We start from the raw sequence: 11,272 nt of genomic DNA on the forward strand, positions 1-11,272 counted from the left end.
GCCCTGCGAGAAAGTTCTTCTTCGTGGCCTCGGTGCGTGGTAGCCATAGATGCAGCTACTGCCTGCACTAAAAAAAAAAAAATGTAGGCTATATATACTTAATTGCTCTGTGCTTTAATGCAATTTTATTGTCGGCTTCCTCGCCTTTTTGAAAATGCATATTTCCTGACTGACCGTGCACGTTTGACCTGAATATATACTAAACTCAGTGATGGCTCCCAGATAGAAAAATTATTCCGGTCAATAACTTGGGCCGCACATTTGTGTTTCTTCTGGCTCAATATATAACCAGTCCCGCGGCCAATTTCCGGCCCACATACAGCATGACTGTCAGATGCTACTTCCACATCTGGACCGAGTCCGGCGCACACACAGAAAACCTTCCTGTCTGTCAGCCAGCACTGTAGGACAACAGCTGGAACCTGTCCAGGCTCAGGCCGAAGAACCGGGCATACTGGGTCAGAGGCTTTCTTTTGCAATCTGGGCTGAGAGCACAAATGTAGTAATGATATGTGTTATCAGACAATTGGACCAAATATGACCAAGTGGCGACACCTGCTGATGAAACTCTCCCATGTTAAAATTCATTTGCTGCTTTCACAATTTCATTTGTTCAAATATGACTAAAATCATCAGTGGTGGAGGAAGTACTCAGATCCTCCTTTGATACGTGTACAGGGACCAAAACAGCAATGTGAACATTTTCCAAGGTCTGCATTCAAAATCCTCCTGAAGTCAAAGTAAAGAATTATCAGTGAAAGGTATCAAAAGTAAAAGTACTCCTGTGGAAAAAAGAAATCTATTGGATTAATTTTTAACAATGCACAGTGTTTCATGAACGTGTCATGTATTTTTTTTTCTTCTAAGTAAAACGTCTATCTGTAAATTAACCAATAACTCCGGCAGTTAGATATATGTAGTGGAGTAGAAGTATTAAGCAACATTAGTCAGGTAGGACAAGTACCTTAGGACTGTGTTTAAGCACATTAGTTGCATAAAGTTACTGAGTCAGAATTAAAATAAATTACCTCATAACAGGAAAAACTCATCAAGCAAGACTGAAAACTGTGACTTGTCATCAATAAAACACGTCCAGATGCAACAGCTTATATATTTTAATACAAAAACACATGAAAGCAGAGTATTTCTTTCAGAAACAGATGAAAGTGTTTGTAATTAAAGAGAGGAGTTTGGGTCAAGAAGCTTTTTGCTTTTCAGATGAGATGATGCATTATGACACATCTCTCTGTGAAGCAGACTAGGAATTAAACTGTCCTCTGAAGTCACTAAAACACAAACATTATGCTGATGTCACCAGTAAGCTGACACTGATGCTGATGTCAGCTTATCATCAAAAAACCTCAACCACCGTGAAACCGCTGCTGACATCAAACAGTGAACTCCTGTTCATAGTACAGCTCCCTGAAATGGCCATGACGCCAAACCTATCAAGTGTACAAGACTAAGGTTACAGTGTAAAAGTAGTCCTGGCACCGAAGCAAGCCACTGACACTTTTTGTGCCAGTTCATTCTTAGCATCCTGTAAACTGATCAAACGAGCAGAGTGGCAGACCGTCTTGCAGTTTTGGAAGGGAACAGAAGTACTCCCAATCCTGAACCATTTTCCAGTTTCTGCTGTTCTTTTCACCGCACTGCTCCGTCTTCGCAGAGTATCACAGGTATGGCTATCACTGTAACCTTGCTCTCTTCTCAGGAGGAGGTTTGCTCGGTGGAGCTGGGGCGGAGGACTTTGTGGCCGGTTCCCTCTCCTCCTGTTTTACAGTTTCTGTGGGAGGTTCAGGCTCCTTTTTCACCTCGACTGCAATATAAGAATTACAGGAAAACTCATGGAATTAGTGGGTACTGGGCTTCTGTTTCCACTCCATCTATATTAAAACCTGAATAATACATTACATTTTTGATGACATATATTCACATTGAGTAAAATAAAGCCAATATTCCAATATCACAGCCAGTTGTATGTAGATCCATGGTAAAGTGTTAACATTCCCACAAACAGCACAAAATAAAACTGGAGAACCACAGAAAGACCAGAGCATCTTCTTTACATTCTTTTCCATGTTAAGCAGTTAAGCACAAACTGACGTCCACACATTGACACTATTTATTACGTAACTTTAGCATCTGAATATAATATATATATATATATATATAAAACGTGAATATAATGTATTGATTTAAAGATCGTACCTGGAATAGGCTTCTCACCAGGCTTAGGCTGAAATTACAGGAAAAAAAAAAACAAAACCAAAATTATATTCACCATGAAGTAATTTAAATGAATAGGGCAAAGTGATTCAACATTAAAAGCTCTTCTGAGTCAGTGTAACTGTACCTGGTAAAAGGTTGGTGGAAATTTTGACCTGAGGTCCAAAAGGAGTGTGTCCACACGGTGTCTCTGAAACAATGAACTTGGTTCTTCTTTCTTTTTTGACTTAGGCTTGGCTTTTTCTGTAACAAAGGATTTTGCCAAAGTCGTCATCTCAAAACCTGAACTTGACTCATGTACTTTGCCATTTGTTGTTTGTAATATTTGTGGTCTTGTTACAGGAGTTATTCCACTGCTCATGAGAGTACCACCCAAATGTCTATACTATAAAATTTTAAGGAACTGCCAAAACCTAACCTCTCTCCTCCTGGTCCTTGAAGTGCCACCAGTATCCTTTGGATGGATGGTAGCGGCAATATGACATGGCCTCATCAAACGCTGATTGGATTCCATGGACTGCAGACAGCTAAAATAGATATGATTCATGTCACTCATTCTAAAACTCCTATTAAATCCCCCACACCAAAATCCTCCATCCACAGCCTTTATAATACTTGGTTCTATGGTTATTTTGTAGGATCATATTATCAGTCCTCACCACTCTGGAGCTGATCACTGTTCCCAGGTCTGGGGCCTGATACACCACTCCTGCTATGATGTAGTAGTCAGCCAAGGGTATCGCTGGAGAATGAAAACATACAGTAGAAGGGTAAATTATATTTTCGAATACAGCCTTAAATGCAAGACTGTGTTTATGTGAACATCTGTTACTTTTAGCGCCAGTCGTGAGTGTAGAATCAAAAATCAGGACATATTTAGTCAGTCAATACTCAGTTTCATAAGATACATTTAAGTCAATCTCCCCTTTATTTTTCAGTGCTATACTGTATATAGCATAATAAAAACCACACCTACTTGTGATATCAACAGTAGATGCAGTGCATGTTGTCCTCTGACTCACCAGCATGCTACAATTTAATTCTTCACTGACAGTCTAATCAGATGCTACACTGCTCACCTTGAGTTGGCGACTGCCTCTGTTGTTTGCGGATTATGTAAAGAATTGGCTCCTGAGCATGAAGAAGGATGTACTCCACTCCCACCATCTGACTGAAAACGAGAGAGAAACAATATTTTTGGCAAATGTCACTTAATATTACAACTTTGCAGCAGTAGTTAATAATAGCAGCTGTTTGCTAACAGTACACACAGATTATGTCCCTCACTATGTGTTATACCGTGTTTCATCTGTATTTTCATGCATGTGCAACTATTGGTAAACACTAAACCAAGCAGTGTAAGATGAACTTACTTTAGGTGTTCCAGAGTGAGCCGCTGCATCTTCACTACCTCATTATTACAGGTTCGGTCATAGAAAGGGTTACTTCTCTCTGAGAAATAGTCCAGTACATTTCCAGGATTAAGAATCGGCACCCAGCCACTGTCCACCCAGGATATCCCGAGAAGGTTGTCTGCAAATTGTGCAAAAAATGTAAAGTAATTGAAAGCCGTGGGCTGAATGCTGGTCGGTTTTAATAAATTCACACGAACTACACCGAGAACTAATAATATATACATAGTCATCATCAAAAACAGCCTCAATCAGGGCTTTACCATCAGGGCACAGAGACCTGTTATATATGCTATATTGTCTGTTATGTTTTGTGAATATTTGGATAAGTGTGTTATGCGTATGTTGCCTTTGGCTGAAAAAATAAATAAAGCCTGTTTCAAATGGTTGTTCCTTCAAGATGAGAAGTTGTAATTTCTCTTCGTACATCTTCGGACTAGCAACCACTTATTACTAGCCGACCATCGATTACAACCACCTACACAGCAATCAGAGAACTAAAGAAGTTATTTTTACTAAACACACTCTAAGGGAGGACGGTGCGTTTTATTATTTTCTAAGTAAACGTAAAGAATCTGTCACTGAACCGGACGTTTAATCAAAGGGACGGAGATGCTAATCGTCGCTAACATTAGCTTCTAGGTTAGCACTATTTGGAAGGTGCTATAAGCAGCTTTATCTCAAGGGTTCAACTATAACACGTAAATTGTTGACTTGTTAAATATCACCAAACGTTTTTTTTTTAAGTGCTGAAAATCACTTTTGAACAAATAATAAAACTCCGAATTAGCTACCTCTGAAATCCACCGTCGACATGATATCAACAAAGTGTCCCACAAAGATTACGTTTTCACAGCGCTGTGCCCCAGGTCGTAGTTTGATGACGTAGTCTTGATCTTAAGTTGCTCAGTGAATGAAGTGTATAAATAAAGTGTAGTAAAGGCATTTAATAATCCAGTTTACAATAATGTAGTAACGTTATTATTTTACCTCACTGTTTTAATATGTTTCTAAATATTGGTGTAAAGTAACTAAGAACATTAACTCTGTAAGTACTGTACATACACGGTCCATAATTATGAAGTTGTACTTTACACTGAACTTTTATTTTACTTAATAGTACAGCCTTTAATGCGTCTTATATGCTACTGCTCTTCCTTTTCATACAGGCCATTAAACTGTATTGTATAATTATGTTAGAGAGACGTGTGGTTTGTGCATGTATGCATCTTTATTGGCAACAACTGTTGATCTAGAACCCTATTAAAGGCACGTGATATTGTATATAGGGATTATGTAACCGGTCATATTTAACAGCTTTCTTGGCTTTGTTTTTGATCAGCAGCATTTGCGCCAGAGAGCTGAAATTCCAGAGACACACCCAGACAGCTGAGTTCTCTGCCCTGTGAGTGTGAAAGGACAGATGGATTTAAACATATGTGCATAAACATGCTCACACACGCTCAGTGTTGTTGATAAAACGACAGTCAAAACGAGAAGCTCTTGTGTAAGAGCAAAGGGAACGATCTTATTCATCACCTGGCTGCCTGCCCCCACTCCCAATCACAACAGATGCTCGTAACACCATTACCCTGCATAAAACCCCGGCCTGAATGACTTCATAGCCTGTCATTAGAGACTGTAGCCTGTCATGATTCTGTCTGAAGTGGCTGCGCAGTAAGCGAGCAGTCACGGAGAAAGGCAGGCTGGATGATCTGTATCTGATTCATCTGAGTAGAGATGACTGCATTCCACCAATCTGTGATAAGAGCGAGACACTGAGAGGAATATTTAAGAGGAAGGAGGGGGCCGATGTTCAGGGCCTTCTCTGTAAGATAGCCTGTTCAGTTTAAGGCTGAAATATTGGAATTTCCAAATGCATTTGAGAGACAGAGAAAAACATGATAAAAAAGTCATTATCAAGAATTACACCCTTCAGTTCAAAGCACTCATGGTTGCTTTGACATAGTTGACAATAATTATAATAAAAAAATAATAATAACTCGTGTGAGTTTTATGTCAGTTGGAAATAAAATACATGATTGCCATTTCCCTTAGTGAATAAAATACCACCCAAATTATTAACAAAGAAAGCATTTTAAATAGAACAGTGTGTCCAGTTTGCAAACTAATGATGAAATTAAGTCCAGATAAACAGATAACGAAATCAAACCTCCCCTCTTCCTGCTGGACGACCCCCATGGGACCATTGGCCCTGTATTTATCAGCCAATCGGCTCGTCGGAGGGGAAAAATACGAGAGCAGGCTACAACGGTGGAGCGCGCATCGCGCAGTGTTGCGCACAGAGAAGACGTAGCTGCGACACTGGGGAGGCGAAGCCGCGACTACGGCCGTGAAGATGCAGTGAAGGAGCTTCAGTTTCCCAGCTAATTTACAGCCGGGCGTCAGGGCAGCTATAATAAAATAACGTCGAAATGAGCGTGATCCAGACAGGGCACGACGGCAGGGTGGACGGCGGCAGAGGCAGCCCCGCTGACAACGGCGGCGGATCCCCGAAGCTCCAGCAGTGCGCTCAGCCTCCCAACAGCAGCAGCAGCCGGACCAAAGATGCCAGATACCAGCAGCAGCAACAGCAGCAGCTCCAGCAGCAGAGGCATCATGGTGGGTCGATGTGGAAACAGCCATCCCACAACGAGCCAGCCGACGTCGTGAGGCGGGCGCTGGACTTCAAGAGCCAAGGTACCCAGTGCTACAAGGATAAGAAGTATAGAGAGGCTATTGGCAAGTATCACCGCGCTCTGCTGGAGATCAAGGGGCTGTGCAGGGTGCTGGGAGATCCGGACACCAGCTCCAAGTCCCCGTCCTCCCTCCTTCCCACCATAAGCAAGTCCACCACGCTGACAGATGAGCAGAAGGGGGCCATGGAAAATGCAGAGCTGGAGTGTTACAACAGCTTGGCCGGTAAGCGAGGTTTCTCTCACACATTTCACACACTCACTACACTAATCTGTTCTCTTTTCAACAGGGAAAGATCCTGGGAATACTCCAGAGCTCATGAATGATTCATAAAGAGTATGAGTCATTCTTAGGCTTACCCCACTATCCCCCTCACTTTCTTTTGACATTCACTTCATGTAGGTGGCATTTATTCATCCCTTGACAAATTAATCATGATATTAGTTCTTTATTAAAGATTTGACCAGTGTAGTTTGATGCCTGACCAGACACATGACTACTTCTGCTATATGATGAAATTCAACCATTGGATTTTTTGCAGTAACTTCTTCCTGTCTTGTCTTTTCCCCATTCTAGCCTGTCTTTTGCAAATGGAGCTGGTGAACTATGAACGAGTGAAGGAATACTGTCTGAAAGTGCTACACAAGGAAGGAAAGAACTTCAAAGCTCTTTACCGATCCGGAGTGGCCTATTACCACCTAGGAGACTTCCAGAAGGCCCTGTACTACCTGAAGGAGTCACACAAACAGGAGCCATCAGGTCAGGACCGAGAGACTGTGGCACTGAGTTCCGGTATCTAAATAATCCTCTTGAACTTGCTGCTCTGATTGTTTCATTCTGCATTTTCTAGATAGAGGTTTTAATCAAGTCAAAAACAAACCAAAATTGACGTCCAATCTCATACCTGGGAAGGTGCAGTGTTGACCTCCCTGAACCAGGTGGATGTAAAGACTCAGTGTAGGCAGGTAAAGGGCTCAAGGGCAGGTGCAGTCTTTCCACTATGACATGTAAAAATTCATTCTGTGCAAAAGACCTATACTCAAGCTGGTACCCGAGGAAAAGAGACAGGCATGTATGATGGAGAGCTACTTAGGGGATTGGAAACAGGTGCACAGGTGGGTGTAAAAGTCAGGTGATGACTGATGGTGGGAAACACTGGGGACTACTGGAGGACAGGAAGGGAACAGCAGGCTCGTGACATAGGAAAGATTAGTGAGAGTTAGTTTCAGCCATTGGAATACCTGTAACATACTGCACTTCATAGCTTCTTCTTCTGCTATAACATCTGGAGAGTGTGATTAAACAATTCTCTTTTCAGGAGACCTCTCAGAAATCCCTCAGGGACTCTTTGAGGTGCCAAGGCCTAATTTTGGGGACCATAGTAATGAGACACACAATTAAACTATACTTTTTACATTGTGTTACTTTTGATCAGTTTAAACAACAACACTAAAGTGCATGAAAGTCTTTGTTTTGAATGATCATTGTCAGACTATTTAGATTATTCAGAGAGATGAAGAAGGACTTAGATCTTGAAAATGGAAGGTGGAATTCATTCATCACCCTGGGAAAATATCACTTTTATCTGTGATAAATATTTTAAATTCAAGGTTAACTTAAGGCTTTGGACCTTATCCCACAGCCCTCTTCAGCTCAGATCTTCAAACGGTTCATCTCTTTGAAATGAGTGCTTTGCCATTGTCCAATAACTTTAGATTTCTTAATGTTTATGGTTCACTTGTTTGATAACATAATTGTCTGCCAGTGTTGGTCCTGTAAGACCATTTAAAAGCCCAGCAGGATAAACTAAAAAAAATGTATTGTGCTTCATGTGGAAACAAAAACATGTTTTGGGTTTTTTTTTTTTTTTTTTTTGCAGTCCCTGAAAAAATATTTCCAAAAACTAATTTCACTTTACTGTGTCACGCTGAGTTCAGTTTTAGTGGAAGATTTATGAGCATATTGATGTACCATTTCCTCTCTGGGCAGGAAATAAATCAGCCTTTTCCTGTCTTTGTTTTCCAGACACCAATGTCATCCGCTACATCCAGCTGACAGAGATGAAGATTCGCCGGAATGCCCAAAGGGAAAAGAAAGAGGCGACATAAGCACTCGCTGTCCGATGACTTCTCACCCGTCATGAATTGCAGCCCTACTGTGTGCCACTCAGACCTTACACACCATGAGTCAGAGGTCTTTGTGTGAAACGATGTTTTGTTTGCTTTTGCTTTGCACAGCATCTGGTTGCCAGTTATGTGATTGAACTTCCCCGTTGTGTGCTTGAAGCATTTTTTAAAAATTGTGCCAGATACTGAGTTTTTTTCCTCCAAACCGCCAAACTTATCTAGTATGAACCCACCCCGAGTATAATTTAACCATTACAAACTGATGCACTGCCAGTCCAAACATTGCACATACAGGCCAACACTTGTGATAGAGACAGGAGCAACAGGGGCCATAGAGGGAATCCAGCATGTCTGCAGGCGAGCGTAACTGTAAATTAGCACCTGCCCTCGCACAAGATGTCTTTTGAATGGCATGGAGTAAGTGAGTAACAACCACCTACACTTCTGTGACCATACTTTGATTTTGAAAGTACTACGAAAGATCACAATTTTTAAAAAATAATTTCAATTATATCTGAACAAAAGGTGCTTTCACTAAACACGTTTCTAACTCAAAATACATAAGAAAGGACATCAAGAGCACATGGTCGCTAATTGCAGTATGAATTTAAGAGACATATCACAAAATGTAAATAGGCTTTTCTTTATAGAAATCACAAGAAAATATTACGGAGAGGTAAGCTACTCGTGTTTATTAATGCCAAAACGAAGCACTTCATTCATAGCATTTACTGTATCAACAAATACTGTGTGTTTACTGTAAAGGTATGCGTGTAATAAATGTGTCTATTGATTGAATTTTTTTTTTTGTGGTGCTGCAGCAGTGGATTTCCCTTCAGTTTTTCATTTTCCTCCTATGTTCCTTACAAGCTAAACTAGTTCTACGGAGAAATGCTGGCGAAAGCACATGTGTAAATAAACGAGTGAACTGAAGCTGTACTGAAACGATTGTATACTTTTTTTTGTCTCAGCAGGTTTTTCAGAAAATTATATTGCCCGTATACCCCCCCCCCCCCCCATTTATTACAGGAACATGCAGCCTTATAAAAGAATCTGTGATCCCGTTGGATTGTTTACATGATTTTACTCAAATCAGTGTGTTCCAGTGCAAATACAAGTCAGTCAATAACAGTATTATTCTCAACCTGAACAATGTCCATCAGCAACAGCATCAGCTTATTCATGGTAACATTTCAGACAGATAATGACACCTTGGCTACATCTCAGAGCGAGAGCTTCGTTTCAACTAACACCCTTAGTTGAAATAGGTGTGTTTGTACATAGAGCATGATCACATTCCGCACACCCTCAGAGAAAAAGCGTTCACATTTACCTGTACATTGGGTCACACTTGGGATGAAGACAGATCAAATCTCAGAGGATGCGGTCCTCCAGGCTGAGAGGTCACTTGACATTTGAGAAAGAAATGAGAGAAACAGGCATTTAGATCGAAAAGCTTATACGTAGGGCTTACCACCTCTTTCACAAATTCTCCTTCTCTCCCTGTCAAATAGGTTAGAACAAATGGAAAAAAAAATTCAAAATAACATTTAACCCCGGTCTGATCCAGACAAACCCAAGTAAAATGTGGAAACAAAAGGAAAATGTGCAGAATCTAGTTTGCATGCATTTACCTCAATTAAATACCTTTTTTAAAATGTTTTTTCTTTGATTAATTTGTTTATTATTTTCTCGATTCATTGTTTAATCTAGAAAATGTCAGAAAATAATGAAAAATGCCTGTCACGGTTACCTAAAGCCCAGCTTGTTACCATGAACTTGCTTGTTTTCTCCTGAAAAATAGCCCAAAGCCAAAACATTCTCACACATGAGAAGCTGGGACTAGAGGGTGTTTGGCATTTTAAAAAAAACGACAACAATTAATCAACTGTCAAAATATTGATTAATCAACCAACTGTTTCAGCTCTTGTTCTCTAGATGAATTGAAACTAGCCGACTTGCACCCCTGATGACGTAATCAGAAAACCCAGAAGAACAAAAATAAAAAAACAGAAGATAATTCAATATGTAGTGCAACACGCAACAGTGAATATAAAGCAAGTCATGAAATCCATTTAGTGTTGCACTTTCGGAATCAACTGGATGTTTCGTGTAAACGCTCAAAAACACTAATAACATTCATGAACAACATTAACGAGTGTCAAAAAACAAGGCAAAATACAATGAATTATAAAAATAAACCATCAAATAAATTAATCAATAAATAAAATTAAATAGATCAATACAAATATAAATAATCAGGAATGAACTTCCACATGCCACCAGGGCCTGTTTCACCTGTGTGCCATTCAACACTAATGCAGTTTTGTCGCTTCCATAACCTAAAACATGGTTTACATCCCCCATCCTGTCTTGATAAACGATTTGTGAGGCAGACAATTAACAGAGTTAGAAATACAAAGTTCCCTTTTTAGTTTGGAGAAACGTTTCCCAACTGGTGGCTCGTGGTCCAAACAAGCTACATTGACAGGGGCCACGGTCAAAGAATGAGGAATTCATGAGTTCTTTGATATATTGGTATGTTGTGACTTCCTGGCAGCGTTTTAGTCACAATTCAAACCCAAGGTTCAGTGACATTCTTTTTTATGGTGCAGTTCACAATACAGAGCTCGAGACAATGTCAGACATTATTGTACTGACAACGTTTCAAGACTTTCAAGAGGTTGCTAATGCAAAGAAGTGCTCATATTATACAACAGCATCCCGCGTCCCCCAGGATAAGGTAGAAGTGATTGGTGATGACAGGTGCTCAGTACGAAACAGGAAATCATCCGCTACTAGGACAGG

The 11,272-nt window shown here is 40.4% G+C and overlaps 2 protein-coding genes across 2 annotated transcripts; one reads left to right on the forward strand and one right to left on the reverse strand.

The window, feature by feature from the left end:
* Positions 1-1,100: 1,100 nt before the first annotated feature.
* On the reverse strand, positions 1,101-4,517 carry med6 (mediator complex subunit 6). Its single transcript, XM_041061381.1, has 8 exons — positions 4,436-4,517; positions 3,603-3,762; positions 3,309-3,400; positions 2,889-2,971; positions 2,648-2,756; positions 2,357-2,472; positions 2,212-2,239; positions 1,101-1,819 (listed from the first exon to the last, which is right to left on the reverse strand). The coding sequence occupies exons 1-8, from the start codon at positions 4,455-4,457 to the stop codon at positions 1,689-1,691; spliced, it is 741 nt and encodes a 246-aa protein (XP_040917315.1). The 5' UTR covers positions 4,458-4,517; the 3' UTR covers positions 1,101-1,688.
* Positions 4,518-5,925: 1,408 nt separating this feature from the next.
* Positions 5,926-9,364, forward strand: LOC121197674 (tetratricopeptide repeat protein 9A). Its single transcript, XM_041061380.1, has 3 exons — positions 5,926-6,563; positions 6,915-7,097; positions 8,364-9,364. Exons 1-3 carry the CDS (start codon positions 6,077-6,079, stop codon positions 8,444-8,446), a joined length of 753 nt encoding a protein of 250 aa, XP_040917314.1. The 5' UTR covers positions 5,926-6,076; the 3' UTR covers positions 8,447-9,364.
* The last annotated feature ends 1,908 nt before the right edge of the window (positions 9,365-11,272 follow it).

This window comes from Toxotes jaculatrix, chromosome 17 (genome assembly GCF_017976425.1).
Source record: "Toxotes jaculatrix isolate fToxJac2 chromosome 17, fToxJac2.pri, whole genome shotgun sequence".
NCBI classification, from domain to species: domain Eukaryota; kingdom Metazoa; phylum Chordata; class Actinopteri; family Toxotidae; genus Toxotes; species Toxotes jaculatrix.